Source organism: Labrus bergylta, chromosome 2 (assembly GCF_963930695.1).
Source record: "Labrus bergylta chromosome 2, fLabBer1.1, whole genome shotgun sequence".
Classification (NCBI taxonomy): domain Eukaryota; kingdom Metazoa; phylum Chordata; class Actinopteri; order Labriformes; family Labridae; genus Labrus; species Labrus bergylta.
The window spans coordinates 10,850,108-10,867,062 of record NC_089196.1 but is presented as its reverse complement, the minus strand read 5'-3'; the positions used below and the strand labels follow the sequence as shown (position 1 = coordinate 10,867,062).

The following is a 16,955-nucleotide window of genomic DNA, read 5'->3' as shown; positions in this document are numbered from 1 at the left end:
TAATGTTTTGATGACCGCCGGTGGACACGTCTTATCTCTTGGCTCAGTTTGTTCTGTGTATTTGTCACGGGTTGTTTAATAAAAAATCTCATCCTGCTTTATCATTCCAAATTATACAACGACAGAATGATCTTTTTAAAATAAACAGTGTAGTATGTTTGGAGGTCTAATTGTTCCCAACCATTTCTGTTTGTAATTTAAAGTAACTGTAGGATATTTTTTTCATTTTCTACACAGTTTAAGTAGAAAAATAAGAACAAATTTGTTTCATTGATGTGAGTCCTTCAGAGTTAATAGTCTCTTTATTAATTAAATCCTCATCAGCAGTAATACACAGAGAAATAAACCAATAGAAAGCAGAGATACCAATTTTTCCATCAGAAATGCACCACAAGGCTTGCTATGTTTTGAGTGGGAGTGTGACTCATTTTTTCTTGAGTGGAAAAAAATTCAGCTCTCTAGCTCTTACTATCTCTATTGTTATTGCTCCCTCTACCCACACATACAGTATACATAACTCAGCTGGATGCAACAAGTTCACGCCTCTTCTCCAGGGGCTGTCGAGTGGAATTCTGGGATATATAGGAGATAATTATCTGAAGTAGAAGTAGACAAGGTGGGCTGAGGGAAAGTGGAAGCAGAAAAAATGTGAATACTAAACGCCTGTCAGGAAAGTACTCCAGGAATGCACCGAGCAGCCAAACTGATGATCTCTTTTTTCTTTTTCTTTTTTGTCTCCTGATGTTAGACAGAAAGGTGATTACTTAAGCAGCGTTTAATTGTGTCGTGATGCACTACAAGGCCTGAGATGTGCTTCATGAGCTTCACCTGGCTGCCATGTCTTATTAATGGAAATTACAATGCATATTTAATGTGCATTAATCTTAGAAAAATCAATACTTTGTCTTATAAAGCTTCCTGTCTGATCTCTACAGCTGTATAGGAAGAAACTGTGTTTACAATGTAAACTCAATCCCATGCAAACTTATACACTCACACAGTGTTTCCATTGGTCATTTAACTTGTGAAATTGTTATACTACTAATTGTTAACAAAGTGAAATCATATACATATTTTTTCATTGCATTGCATTTATGGAAATTTGGTAAGAAGGCACTTCAAATTTTGATAGAAAACTGAGAGTCTACTATGTCAAATACGTAAAAACAAATACATTGCAAACATCAGCTTCTGTTCCCTTTTAGGCTTTTGCAAAATGTCAACATTAGGCCAAAAAATAAAATGTCCCCTCAACAGAGGCTAACACAAATAAAGCGGAAACAGCCGCTTCTTCTCAGCACCTCAGCTCACTCAAGAGTATTCTCCAGTTTACTTTCTTTCTACATCGAGGGATGTTGAAGAATGAGATATGCCTGCACACCTGCTCAAATCCCACAAAAAGTTTTTATTCCATCAATCACAACATTTCCATAAGAGGTCTTCTTCAGCTAATCATTTTGCATTTAAAGTTGGTTAAAAATTGTCAAAGACCTTTGGTCGAAACTATTTGTGGCATTTGAGCAAGTATGTGAGCATATCTTCTTCTTCAGTCTGCTGTTCTCATTTTACTCATACTGCCATGCACCGACGTAATGTGCGTATAACTATCCCTTTTTCTTTTGGAGGGATGTTGCCATAACAGGGACAAAAGAACAGAGAATGTCAACATAGGAGCAAGACATGGAACAAACATCTTGATGAAGTGTGTGTGTGTGTGTGTGTGTGTGTGTGTGTGTGTGTGTGTGTGTGTTTGAGGACAAAAAGGAAATGGAGCTCAGCTAGAGAGAGACGGCTTGAGAAGGGCAATGTAATCACTTTAACCCTATTTACTGGATGGGTTTTTGTGGTGTGTGTGTGTGTGTGTGTGTGTGCGCGCGTGCGATTGCGTGTGTGTGTGTGTGTGTGCGTGTTCAATATTTTCCACATACAGTGCACCATGTGTTCTGATAAGTTGAATCTTTTGTTTTCATTGGAAGCACTTTCCTCCATGTTTGCTCACTTGTGACGTAACTGCAAAGTTTCACTGTGAGCTAAAAGAAACACAATCATCCCTCACACTAATCTAGGATTACGTTTCCATAATGTTCGCCCTATCAAAACATATGTGGAGGTGAACAAACACACTAACATTGTGTCAAAGCGTAAGAGCGCCCTAATATGGTGAGCGTCATGTGGACTATGCTCTGTCCTCCTGGATCTTTATGGATGAGCAAACAGCCTGTATTACCCTGCATGCCATGTGTGTATGTGTGTGTGGTGCTTTGATCAGACAGACTGGTGGGTTATATAATTTCAGTCAATTGAATGTTTCCTCCCCTCACATTCCATATTTTATATATTTATAGCACAGGAAACTTGTGGCACATGACTTTTCCCAGACAAGAAGTGCATGCTGCCTTCTGCTTCTGCCCTCGTATGTGAGTGGTTGTTCATTTATGAAGAGGCACCGTTACTCTAGCGACAACTGTCTCAGCTCGCCAGCTCTGAGGTCATGGACCGGTTTGACCACCTCAGTTTGTATCAACACATTGCTCCTGCCCTTGGGCTGGTTGCTATTTATAGCGGTAATCTCTACAAGGACATCAAGACAGGAAAATGGTCCCACTAGTGTATTTTGTCTTAAAGCTTTGTGCTAAATTAGCTGTGGGCGACACTTCTTTGTGTATAAATCAAATGTTAAACGCACTCGCATGTACCCTGTCATGCTAAAAGAGGCCATATTGTTCTGAATTGAAGTGTTATTGTGAACGAGTGCTCTCACAGCTGTATACGCTAGCATCATTACTGCTGATGACATTTTTTTATTGTCTACGACTGATTTGAAGTTATGACCCCTCATTAAGTTCTTTAACATGTGGCACCCCCCAGAAGCCAAAAGAATAGTCAAGTGTTGCCAGGTAAAAGGCGTACGTCACAGATGTTTGAGTATGTTAGCAGATGTTACAGCCGACCATCCCGTTAATATCACTGTGATGGGGAACATGTGAACTAAAGAGGCTAGTTCAGAATGGTGATAAGGCTGCTGGACAGGGGATCGACATGACATCATGGTGGAAAGGGCAACAAAGAGCTTCTTCCTGCTATAGTCCTCCCCTTCTGCTCCGGTCTGGGCAGAGTTTCCCGTGACTTCCTGTGGCACAGAGACCACACACACAACACACACTTGCTGCAAGCTAAGCTCAAAGCTTACCTTTCATCCTTACAATAACAAGTTTCTCATGGCAGATGACACATAATACAATTTCTAAAAAGCATCAAATTTATCTATAATGCTTAATTAAGAAAGTGTTATTGAATGTACTTCTCTTTATCTTTATTCACCTCTCATCCCTGCTTGTATTCTGTCTATAAAACTAACATGCAGACATTTGAATGTCACTTGGGGCACAAAGCTAAGCACAAATAGCTTATTTTAAATCATCTCAATGTTCATGATTTTAATTGTCAGTCCGACTCTACAGTTTAAACATTTTCAAATCTTTTGTTGGGAGCCTCTGTTTGAAAGTGTAAATGTTAAATAGAAAAAGTGTTAAATCCAAAAACTATAATAACCAAATTTCCCTCAGGGATTAATAAAGGATATCAAAAAATAAAGTAATATCAAAATAAGAGAAGCAGAAATGAAAACAAACTAATGATGTGAAACTAATGATAAATATTTACATTCAGGGCTTTAAATACAAATTGAAGGTGGTATGCAGAAATACATGTTCATGGCATAAATACATTCAAGAAATTAGTGTTGCACAAGGGGTTGGATTGCACTATGAGGTTCTATATAATTAAGTCTCCATTTCCATCATGTAAATAATAATTTATACTTTATTGATTCGTTTTTACACTCTGTCTAGTTAACATGCTACACACACATAGTTTGAAATACACACACATGCACAAACAGGATCCTATGGACATGCACTAATGGAGAGGTCTCAGAGTGAGGGGGATGTCCACAGTGGGCGCTCCTGAGCTGGTGGGGGGGTTAGGTGCCTTGCTCAAGGGCACCTCGGCAGTGCTCAGGAAGTGGACTGGCACCTCTTTAGCTACCAGGCCAATTTCTGGACTTGGTCCGTGCCAGGACTTAAACCGGCGACCCTCCAATTCCCAACCCAAGTCCCTACAGACTGAGCTACTTCAGATCAAGACTTTGTCATTTGTAACAACTATGCAGAGGGGTAGGGCGTCTTTAAAGAGCCAATGCAAATTTCTTGTCTTTGCTTGATTATTGTATTGTTGTGTATTTGCAACTGATGTTTGCATACACTGGAACACCAGCCCTTACCTCCACTTCTGATGCAAATAAATGTCAAGAATTGATCAGCTGTGAGAGTGAAGGAAGTAAAAGAAGAACAAAGACGTTTGTGTCATTGAGTCAACTGGGAGGCCGACATTTTACACATCAGAAAAAAGGAGGTGATGTAAGGGTTGGAAAATCAGAAAGAAATAAGCAGTTGTTTGTGAGCAGGAATTATGTTTTTCTGGCACAGGGAGGGGGGGGGGGGGTGAGAGCGAAGAGTCACATAGACCAACCAAAAAAAAAATCTCACTTTCAGCAGCGTGTAGGTGTAGACAAAAGCACAAACTCACAGCTCTCGTCTCTGCCAGCGCTCACATCTCATTCTGCTCATGCTGTTGAACCTACACGCCAGATGCACAGCATGAGCTTTAGGATGTGGTTTCGCCTGGTTGTCCACAGCACAACTTAAAGCACGTCTGAACTGACAGTGTAAGTGGAGGTGTTTGAAAGTGTGTGTGTGTGTCTGCGTGTGTTTGTATGTGAGTGTGTGAGCTACAAACTCGTTAAAGAGTTTGATTCTTCTGTGTGTCAACACTGTGAGTATAACCTCACAGCTAAGCAGGGACGTTTTCAAATGTGTGGAAGGACAGGCCCTGCAGAACTGCCCCAATTCAGTTAAATTGAGCATGTGGACATTACTAGAGAGAGGTCACAGCAGAACACTGTGTTTGCACATACACACACGGAGGTTTGGGATGCTGGTAACTCCCTGGTGCCTTGCCAGACGGATGTCGTTCTCCCCTGACCTTATTTTTGCTTCACTTGACATGCCTTGATGATGTCAGAGCCACTAAGCAGAAACATAAATAAAGGGCGGCGATCACACCAACCTCATGGAACAAATTAGACTGACAAGTTCCTGTGTGCAGTGCACTCCGCAGTGCAGTGCATATTTCTACTTGTGTGTAAGTGATAGACCATGAGAGACAGAGAAATACAAACACAAAAGGGAGGGCAGGAACATTCATGGACAACATTTTTTCAGAATTTTTTCATACTTTTGGAAACCCAGATTTGTTAAACAGGAAGCCAGAGTTACAGAGCTGATATAAAACAAAAGTGCTGCTGCTTCATACCAGGATTCAAATATCTCTTCCTTTTATGTTGATATTTACAGTCCTTATATAAACTTCCCCTCAGCATGGTTAGTTACATCCCATCAGAATATTTCCCCTTCAGCGAGCAGATACACAACAGTTGACAGCCACCAACAATGCAACGCAATGTTATATTTTTGAGGTCTCAGACATCAGAGATGTAAAGAGATACTGGAGCCAGACAGGAAACATCTTGTTACAGATGGATGAGTCCTTTGCGTGAAGATAAATAATGTATGCATATTATTTGCATGTTTGTCGGAGTTGCTGGGTGTATTTGTTTATGGATGTGCAGGTCTTTGTAGCCAACAGGCCTCCGCTATTACTCATATTCCTGCCTCGAATCAGCCCTAATGTTTGTTACAGCTGGACAATTAAATATACTGAAAGGGCCTTAGGTTAGAGATCGCCAAGCAGTTTGGATGTTTTAATCTCCACTCACTTTCCCACAACCACACTGGGTTTTTTTTCACACTGAGCAGAGACAGACTGACATTTAAGGTTTCATTAACCATGATAAATATAATATGAGGCTCTTTGTCAGACACAGTCTTCACTGACTGATGACAAGAAAAACATATGGTGTTGTTTAGTTAATAACTTGGTTTGAAAAAGCACCAGATAATGATGTTTTTTTATTTTATTTATATGACAAGACAACAATAGCGGATGTAACTTTTTACAGTGGTCATAAACCAAATATCAAGGAACCCACTGATCTATTGCAATGTTTTCCCTGAAGCTTTAAAGTTGTGACCTTATGTAACCCTGAAAGAAACAGTGCTGATTTGCCCGAAGCTGCAAATGAGGTCAGTCATTGGCTGGCAGCAGTTTAGTCATGATGATGTAGGTGATGGTGACTGAAAATCATCAACAGTTTAAAAAAAAAAATATGCTTGATTACAGGAAACAGAGTCAGAGGGGAAGGTGACGGCCGGGGAGCAGGAAGGGGGATATGAGGACGCAGAGAAAAAGAAAAATAAATGCATGGAGAGCAGTGAGAAGGAAAGAAAACAGGACATAGAAAGAAAAACTACATTATTTGTGGTTGTCTCAACATTGTGTAGAAGTTGAATGCCAGGGTGGAGCGACAAAGTTCGGTACAATTATCTGACATGAGGTTGACCCTTCACAGGAAATCTGTGCCATTTGGTGGGCACTCTTATCCACGAATGCCTTACAGTAGCATTCATTTTTAGCTTGATGGCCCCCCCGGGGAATGACCTTCTGCTCTCACTGTGGTTTTTGGCAGACGTCATGTTTGTATGAAAAGAGATTAAAATATTGGACCACACAGCGACACACTGACGTTTCGTTGTGGAGAATAACTTTACATATTAATTGTTTTTTTGAGAGAACAACTGGTGCTTAAATAGGGAAGTGTGCCTCTTTATAGCTTGTTTGGTCTACAGTAATGTTGATGAGGAGCAGGTGCTGGGAGTTAATGATTCTCTCAGGGGATATTTTGACTTGAGTTATTAATACATTCATGCTTCGTGTTTGTCTATGGTTATATGGCTGCCATTCTGTGTGTCAGCTGTGTAACTCAGGGTCTTTCTTCTAATTCATACCAGGAAGCTGAAGTTCCTGCAAACCATAAAAATGTATTTTTGTCACTTTAGTTTATGAAAATCTGGGCTTTGCATAGTGTTGTTACATATGGTCACCCTTTTGTCAATGACTAGAAAGAATCTAAAATTATTTTACTTGCAGTAAGTGAAATCTAGTGAAATGTTGTGCATTTACTGGTAAATATATTTCAGCAAAAAAATGAAATAATGATGAAAAATACATAAAAAAAACACAACTGAGAACACCTTTAAATATGTTAACATATGTTTTATACTGTTAGCCTTCGTGTTTTTTTTTTTTTACTTAAGTGGCAAAGATCTCAAATCAAAGAACAAAACTTACAGTAACACTCATGGGACTTTGGCACAGTCAGCAAATCCAACAAGGTTAATGTCCAAGTGTTCACCGCAAGAAAGAGTTGGCTGTTTGCCAAACCAACGGTCTTTGAAAAAGAAATGCAGCCCCCAAATTCATCATTCCTGACAACATCTTTGATGCAGGGGCTTTAATCTTAACTGTTCGTCAGGATATCAAAATGACTAGTAAATTAGGTCTGTATGATGTCTTGAAGCCAAAATGTTCCAATTTGAGTCTTTGATCTGTAATTTCTGAAACTGTCTTGGACATGTGTCATAAAGAGTTACAAAGGAAGCAGTATATTTAAGATTAAAAGATCAATTTCAGACAGCGGAGGAGTGATGTAGGAAGATTGATGGGAAAACTGTTAAAGCTTTCACTCAAAGGCACCAGCATGACGTAGTGCCTCTCGCATTCCTGGGTTATTACTTAAAGATGTCTGCTCGTCATTGCCTCCTCTGCTCTCATGCTCTCAATGTTGCCTCTCACATCAGGAAAGCCACTTGCAGCATATTTCCACCGCAGAGAGTGGTTAAAGGAAATCCCTGTCAGTTCATTAGGGCAGTCGTTGCATTTTAGGAAAAAAATAAATAAACCGAGACAAACATGGCGCAGAGAGCAGCAACACAGTAATAGATGGAAAAGCAAAAATATGTTCTTACAGTTGTGTTAAATCTTATCTGGTGATTAGAGGAAAGGGCAGAAGAGATGTTTAATATAATTTTGAGAGGAAATGTTGGTGATGGGCAAATGTGAGAGGCAAGTTAAGGGCATGATAAATGATATTACATGAAGTGATTTTTGTTCATGATGGTGTTGTATTACTGCAGAAAGCTGATGCATGATTATTCAGAGTCGAAGAATCCAGTCTGGGCACTGTCCCGGTTTCTGATGGGAACTGAATCGGTCAGAATAGGCTTTCTGTCTGTGGACACACACGCACACAAACACACACACACACACAGTGTTCCCCTTTCAGAAAAGCTACTGAGTGAGGAGGAAAGTTAGAAGAGAGACGAGAGATTTTACAGAGGAAGTGAGACGTAATCTATGAATTACACACTAATTCATTCAGGGGGGAACCGCTAACTTATTTTAGCCATTAGGCCTCCATTTGCTCATTTCTGATGAAAATAGACTTTGACCATTTTACGAAGTTCTCTCATTACAACATTTTCATCTTCTTGTTTTTCTCTGATGCCACAGGCGGAGGAGGAAAGCGGAAAGGAAGGAGCAAGAAATGGAAAGAGATCCTCCGTTTCCCCCACATAAGCCAGTGCTCTGAGCTGGGAAACAGCATCGGTACGTATCTTTGTGGGCTCACCTGTTTTGTCTGCTGATGTTTAAAAAAAAAAGTTTGTATTTTAAAGTGTGCTTCTATCACTTTTGCAGAACGGGACTATGTCAGCGTCTGTGAGAAACAGCCTATCGGGCGGCTTCTCTTCCGTCTTTACTGTGACACAAGAATCAAACTGCAACGATGCATCCAGCTACTGGACGCAATGGTACACAAACACTCTCAAACACACACATAAACACACAATTGTGTATCTTTTACTGGAAGTGAGCTGTTAGGCATCTCAGAATATATTGTCATTAAAGTGATCAATATGCTCTTTTTTCCTTTTAACAATAACCTTAATATAATATATAATATTTCATGAACAAATCCTTTGATCCTAAATTGTCCCTTCACTAACAGCCCTTAGGCCGACACACTAAGGAGGTGTAGGCCTGTGAATGTCTTTTGATGTCTGAACATGCTTTCTGTAAAAAGTAGACTGTTATGTCTTAATTACCCTGTTGTTAGCTACAGCTTACAGTGGTAAGATAACATCTATCCTAACCAAGGAACATAATTCCTGTGGGTTGTAAAATGGTATATTGTAGAGTTTAAAGTAATGATAGTGACTCTGCACTGGCAGTGCTCTTTATGAGGTTTTGGAAAGCTTAGACTTCTGTAACATCAGGGAACTTTTGATTTTACCAAACTCAATGGTTAACCTCATCCTCAAATTATTTCGCCTTCATAAAGTGAATAACCGTTAAGAAATAACTCTTAAGCACTCATCCATTGGCGATTCTGGAGTCTGTTGGGGTCCACGGCAAAAATGTACAGGGGGCCACTCCAAACATCATGCTTCCCCATTATGTTAAAAAATAATCTGACACCAACAAAGTTTTTTAGTGGAAGTTATGTTATTAAAGTGTCTCTCCCCCGTACTGAGGGCTAGACAAGCCTCATTCAGTCATTTACTATTATATGAGTTAGTGCTGTCAGATGGGGCACCCTCAGGGAGGTTTCCTACTGTCATTGCAAACTTTGCACATTTTGAGCCTCTGCTTTGGTTTAAAGTGTATCAGCCCTTGGGGGTCCCCTACTGGCCTTGGGCCCTAAGCAGTTGCCTGCCTTGCCTGTTGACAAGTAGCGCCTCTGTACACATCTGAAGCAGTTATCTTCGGGCTCACACAACTCTTCTTGGGTCTCGAAGTATTAGCTTTTGATTTTAGCGTCATATTGTACCATATGTAATAGACTTGTGCTTAGTAATATGTTTTTAATGAAAGAATCAGCTTTTAACATTCAGGCCAGCTGGAAGAGAAGCTAGCTTAACTAGCAGGAGGTGGCAGTAGCAATGGTCTTTCTTTTTTTACAAACATAAACTGGCTTTTCTTTAACATACTTGTGAATTTGGAAAAAAATGATTGGAACTAGTGGTTAGGGTTGGTCATAAAATAACGTAGGAACCGTCTGTAATTATGTAAGTGTAACCGGTGGATTTGTGCCACTGTGTAATGGAGAACCTGAAGGGCAAAGCAAAAGTGTTGTAAGCTAACTGATGAGAGGCTAACAAGCTAATGTCTTCTCCTCCAGTTTAACGTGACAATTTTAAGAGCAGAGGCAGAAAAGACCATTCATTCTTTACTAAGAAGAACTACAAATAGGCCTACTTTTATAAAAACCAGACTATGGTCAAAATAAGTAGTGTTTTAAACATCTGAACTTAGGTAAACAGCAAGAAGTAGCCATCTGTATGCCATCTTTGTCTTTAAAAGCTCACTGAATCAGACGCCATTTAGAAAAATACTGAACTTGAATAGTACAGTCATTCATTAAAAACATGGAGTTATGGAGTAAATTATTATTACCTAGGGGTCACCCCTAATATTACCTTACTCCAATGTACAAGTTGGATGGTTAATATAAAGTGCTCATCTGAATGTTAGCTTGTCAGAACAGTCTTATCTAGCCTATGTGTTTAGATTGAAATTGGTTTGATGGTGACAGGGCGTCTTACTATGATGCAAAATATAAATGACTGTAAAGCTAATTATCCTCAGATGCATTGAAGCTAAACTAACAAGCCAGTTTTGAAAATGTAAAGAGTATAACATTCTGATAGGCTAATTATCATTTAGGGGATAAAAGTAATAAGTCGTCAAAGTACAGATCCCTGAAAACTCTACTTAAGTAAGTTACCATTAGTTCTTAAATTCAGACAATAACTGAATACACATTTCTGGTCTGGGGTTAAACTACCACCAAGATCATTTCATAAGCATGGATTGATTACAAAAGGTAGTACAGCTTAAAATTGTAATTCTTGCAATGACTTAACAGTTTTGCTTTCACTATCACCAAAATCATCATAACTATCATAACTAGCCATAGTCCGTGACTACAAGAACCAAGAGATTGGACAATGGTAGAGTAGACGGTTGAAAAAGTGTAAATTAAATAAGATTGAAAGTCAAAAACGAAATCCTCTTTGAGTGAAATTCTTCTCCAGAACAGTAACAAAGTATTTCTACTTATTTTTTTCGCACCTTTTTTAAACCTCAGATATTTCCTGAATGAAAGCAGCTCTAGAAAACACCCATCCACTTTTTTACTGCACTCACTTTCATTACTGCGTAGCCTGAAAGTGCCCGGGTGTTGCTGGGTCATGCAGCCAGAGGAGACAATTAAACTGAGTAGTGATTATTCAACAGCCAGATCTCCCCCCCCCCACCCCCCCATCCCTGCTTGTGGTCCCCCCATTTCCAATCTTTCTCTCTGCGTCTAGACGAATACCTCCCACATGACACATTTAAGTCTTTATCTATGCCCAGAATATCTTTGGGGGCATGTGACGGAGCAGAAAGGACAGCATTGTTTCCCACACCACCCTTTCCAATCCCAACACCCCCTTTCCTCCCTTTCTCGCCTCCGCCTTCTGCCCCCTGGATCCAAAAAGTGACCGAAAATCACCCACACGCGGTCATCCCAAACACATGTTGGCACTAATTCTGCAATCCATGTGACGAACTGTGAGGCCACACTCAGCGTTGAGCTTTATATTCACCACTTTACTGACAATAAACCAGGCCTGAGGCTGATTACAGCCAGGCAGGTGCCTGTATTTCAAGTGATTAAATAACATGTGAGTCCTGTGAAGTTACGAGGTTCATAGAAACGCTTTTATTTTGTAAGCTTGTCACAGTATTTCCTGGAAGAGATGTTATAGTTTGTTGATCAAATTCGTAAAATAAGTGAGACAGGATGAATAGTGTAGAAACCAAGAAAGCATTAACACAACCGTTTTGGAGTTTTAGTGTGTGTGTGTGTGTGTGTGTGTGTGTGTGTGTGTGTGTGTCTGTGTGTCTGTGTGTCTGTGTGTGTGTGTGTGTGTGTGTGTGTGTGTGTGTGTGTGTGTGTGTGTGTGTGTGTGTGTGTGTGTGTGTGTTTCAGTTTTTACAACAGAGGAAGGAATGTGCTCAGGGGTTCAAGTGGTTCCGCTTACATCATGAGAAGATGTGTGTGTGTGTACACGATTTTGCGTGAATGTGTGCGTTGGATCCCTGCTGCTTCCAAAAGGCTAAAAGGGCGTCTTCTTTTCCCCTTTGGCCGACCCCCCACCGGCGAAGAGTGGGATTCAGACAGCTCATTTACTGTGTGTGTGTGTGTGTGTGTGTGTGTGTGTGTGTGTGTGTGTGTGTGTGTGTGTGTGTGTGTGTGTGTGTGTGTGTGTGTGTGTGTGTGTGTGTGTGTGTGTGTGTGTGTGTGTGTGTGTGTGAGTGAGTGTGTAATTTATCTGGAGGCTTCAATAACAAAGGCTCAGGTAATCAACACTCGACAGAAATGTCAATTCACTGTTTTTACTACATTTAATTGTCTTAAAAATGAATAAATTTACATTTGTACACCCAGTATGTATACATTTATTTCTAGACTTCTTCTTCTAGGCTTTGTCCTGTAGAGTCAATGACGCTGTGGCTTTTTACGTGTCCTTAATCTTCTGGCTTATGGGTGTGTACATGTACTGTATACATACATGCGAGTGTGTGTGTGTTTGTGTGTGTTTTGTAGTGGAAAGCTAGTGACGCCGGTGTGACACACTGTGACACTCCAGGACCTCAAGGAATCCCACTGTGTTTACTGTGCGGCTGCCAGGCAACACAGGACCATGCTGGAAAAAGGCCACTGATAGAAAGAGTAGAGCCAGCTTGCAGCCGGGTGCCATGTTGCTCCCCCACCCACCACCCACCCTTCCTACCCTTTTTTTCCTGAGAAGTTAAAAGTGTTGGATATGAAATGCGTCAGAGCGCTGTCAGGGAGATGTCCAATATGTCCAGTGTGTAACAGCCAAACCTGTTAGTGTTAACGTATGTTCAAACGCGGAGCCAAGAGCGGCATATGTGTGTTTGAGAGGTGTCATCACTAAACAGCAGCTACTCCATCGTGAAAAATGTAATGTGAATCTCTACTTATTTTCTTGTAAGTGGTAGATAGCCTAAATGATGTGAAATTGGATTTTACTTTTGCAGTGCAGTTAGAAAACAGCAGGAGAGAGAGGCTGACTCCCTCTGGTTTAACACCAGATCCTAAATCATCATCTGTTTAATTTATGATGATATGGTTTTAGTAACACCTCCTTAATCTCTGCACAATGAGTGTGGTTGGATGATTATAAGAGATTCGTTTTTTAGAATGTTTTTTATTTTTTTATCTAGGGAGATGTTTTCTAAGGAGCGACGTTGTTTTGTGTTGATTCTAAGAAGCTTTTTCTTGCAAATTTCTGATTTGTGATTATGAGCTTCAAAGAAATATAACTTAGCTTCATAGGAAGGGGAAGACATTTATAGAACCATATTTAATTTGTAACCGAGGGAGAAGACACAAAGCTTTGTACTTTTGTTTATTTTAGAAATGGTTTTCAAACATCTATTTTATCAGTACAAAATAATATTTGCCAACCTTTAAGGTCATCTGGGCTTGTTGTTTGTATATCTCAAAAACATGAACCACTTTTCCTTTTCTTAAAGAGTAAATAGTTGCAACTTAAGGTACATTTGCAAATGTGTGTCTTGAAAATGTTTTCAGATGGCCTTACGCTTTATTATAAGTTATCAGTTCGTCAGCAGCAAATGTTAAGAAAGTACTTTATGTTCACTAACTTTTCGGCTTCTATTGAGTTCAAAAATGTAAGAAAACCTTATCTGTTTATTTATTTTTTCCTCTCGGTGCAAGATAATTCTCCTAGGAGGGATACGGGTTTACATTTCATTTCATTTCAAATTGTGCATAAAATAATTTCGGTCCAGATACCCAGAAGCTATTCCAGGAGTGTACATGTCAAAGATATCTTTAGTGAGAGAATACATCGAGGGAGTTAATCTTGTTTTTCCCTTCTTCTTTTTATTTATATTTCACTGTATTTTTTTGCATCCAGTGCAGTCACCCCCTGCTGGTCATGAGTGGAAATGCAGTTAAGGCATTACTTCTTGAGTGTCACTTTTCAAACAAGGAGGCTACGTCCCCTTCTCTTATACAGTCTTTGTTCCTGATGTATATGTGATGAGTTAAACTGAGCTCTGCCGAGTCATTGTTGACAGTGAAAATACTGCACAGGATGTTGTTAAAGATGATGTGATTGATTTTGTTGTTTAGGAAGACTATGAGGTGACACCTGATGAAAAGAGAAAAATCAGAGGCGACCAGATCATCAAGACTTTTCTCTCAAAACAAGTAGGATTCATTATCTTTTATATAATCAAATAATACATTATAGGGCTTATTTTATAATATATATTTGAGTACCCCTGTAATTGATGTTGAGAACTCATACATACAAGAAGTAATGTATGTGACTCTTTAAGTTGATGTTGTTTATAATAAAACATAATGTATTTGCACATATGTCATTGTGTGTTTACATGTGTTGATGTAGTCACCTCAGCATGTGGACATAGCAGAGGTGTTTGCAGACCAGTGCAAAGAGAATCTCGAGCTCAGTCCATGTAAGGAGATCTTCAGCAACTGCAGAAAGTGAGTCTTCTCTTTGTTTGTTTTTTATCCCCTCACCTGTCTGCTGGACGCTCACCTGTTCTCTTTCAGCCTGATCTGTGTTTACCATTTGTCTCATGCTATATGAACACAAACTGTCAAGATATTGTTAAGTGATTTTTCTTTAAAGCTTGTTTGCATAGTTAACTGTGCTGACTGTGCCTGCTGTTTTGGTTGTGTGCTTTTGTGTACCGTGTGGGAGTAGGGCTGTTCATGACTACCTGAGTGGAGCTCCATTCTCCGACTACCAGAACAGCATGTACTATGACCGATTCCTGCAGTGGAAGGTGTTGGAGAGGTACGGAAATCAGTTGTCTTCAGTGGAAGTTTATATTTTTTTTTCCTCGCTAACATTTAAATCATGCCATCGGTTTTCATTTCATTCAGAATTGATCATTAGTGTGAACTGCCTAAAGCTTTTTACACTCCTTCTCTTTTTGAGTCTTGCAGAATGAAGTTGCCATAACAAACATGTACGATGTACTTCCTTAAATTCCACCTTTTTTGATATAATCTTTTTTTTTCCTGTTGAATAATGTGATCAAGGTTAAAGGGGCAAGTGAACTATATCTGTAGGTTGATTACATTACTTAAATTCATCCAACCAACCAACCAGAACATACATACATGACATTGTATTAGATTGTGTACTTTCATAATTATACCATTCAACAGCAAAGGTACTCAGGGGGGAAATGAGCCTAAAACTACCTCAGTACAATATATCATATAACATTTATGTTTAATATTGTTCAAGGCTGTTTTACAAAAACATGAATAAATATATAAATTGGTACACTCCATAAAGTGCACACTGAGTGTTATTGTCTTTAACACTAACTATGATCATAATTTTTGCCTCTTTGTGTCTCTGTGATAAGTATTCCTTCATCTGTGTGCAAGCTTTAAAGCAGAAATAGAAAAACAATCCCCCCCAAAACACCTAGTTTAGATTAGGTTTACTTTATTGATCCCAAACTGGGAAATTGTGGCATTACAGCAGCAGAAATCAAATACACAAATATAAAAACTATACTACTATAAACAATATTTAAAATAATATAAAAATTCAATACAACATTTTGTCAGTCATTAAGATTTACTTCATTGATCACCACAAGGGGAACTTTCTGTTTTCACACTCTGTAAGTCATGCAACACACACATAGGCTGAAATACACACACATGCACAAACAGGATCCTATGGACATGCACTAATGGAGAGATGTCAGAGTGACAGAGCTGACCACAGCAGGCACTCCTGATCTGGTGGTGGGGAGGGGGTTTGGTGCCTTGCTCAAGGGCACCTCAGCAGTGCTCAGGAAGTGATCTGGCACCTCTCCAGCTACCAGACCAGACCAGCTTCCATATTTGGTCCGCACCGGGACTTGAACTGGCGACCCTCCGGTTCCCAACCCAAGTCCCAATGTTTAACTAAATGTAAACATACACTCTATTCAGCATTCTATGGCTCTTAAAAGCACATATATCATTAAATAAACTCGCTTATTTGCTGTAGACAAAAGAACTAATCTCAACAATGAATGTAGAAATATCAAGATACTTTACTGAAGTAAGAGTTCAGCAGTTTGTAAATACTCAGTTTCTTGTCAAGGCCCTGCATGCATATTAAATACTTTCATGAGAATTGACTTAAAGTATTCTTTGAATGGCCATTGCGTCTGATATATTATTACATATCACATTATTTTATAAACGTCAGGGATGCATTTATGCATATTATCTTTAAGAAAGATGTTGTCTTATCTTAATAGGCAAGGTCGTTAGTATTTATAGTGGTCAAAAGAATGTAGAAAGTTTAGAGAATTAAAAAGAATAAATCAATGTACAGGTGAGACACTTAACTTTATAGAATCCCACCTCACTCGTAGACACTGAGAGGAGCCTGATGGCTGCAGACAGGAACATATTTTATGCAGAGTGCATATCAGAGTCAGCTGGAAGTAAACAGCAGGCTTTCAGAGCAGCTTTCAGAGCAGCTTTCAGAGTAGCCCTGATTGAATCCGTGTCTGGAAAGTGAAATTGCTTACAAGAGGCCTCACCCTCTGTACAGGAAACAGACTCAGGATGGTATTGAGTTCTGCTGATAATATCTCCGTCCTAATCAATACTACATGAGCATCTATTAATGGGATCTGCTGTGTCTGTGTTCTGTCAGGCAACCAATCACAAAGGACACGTTCAGACAGTACCGAGTGCTGGGGAAGGGAGGATTCGGAGAGGTAAGAGATACACTTAATGACAATGCATAAATCTTTTGATTTTAATGAGCAGATATTTGAAA

General features: G+C 39.5%; 1 protein-coding gene across 2 annotated transcripts in view; it reads left to right on the top strand.

The window, feature by feature from the left end:
- Window positions 1-16,955, top strand: part of grk5l (G protein-coupled receptor kinase 5 like) — a 30,231-nt gene that overhangs the window by 7,376 nt on the left and 5,900 nt on the right. The window contains exons 2-7 of one of the 2 annotated variants that reach the window (XM_065964494.1): window positions 8,530-8,625; window positions 8,716-8,828; window positions 14,255-14,332; window positions 14,535-14,633; window positions 14,851-14,948; window positions 16,830-16,893. In XM_065964494.1, the coding sequence (XP_065820566.1) occupies window positions 8,530-8,625; window positions 8,716-8,828; window positions 14,255-14,332; window positions 14,535-14,633; window positions 14,851-14,948; window positions 16,830-16,893 (548 nt within the window). The remainder of the gene's footprint in view (window positions 1-8,529; window positions 8,626-8,715; window positions 8,829-14,254; window positions 14,333-14,534; window positions 14,634-14,850; window positions 14,949-16,829; window positions 16,894-16,955) is intronic. The other variant, XM_020632985.3, reaches the window with a different exon arrangement.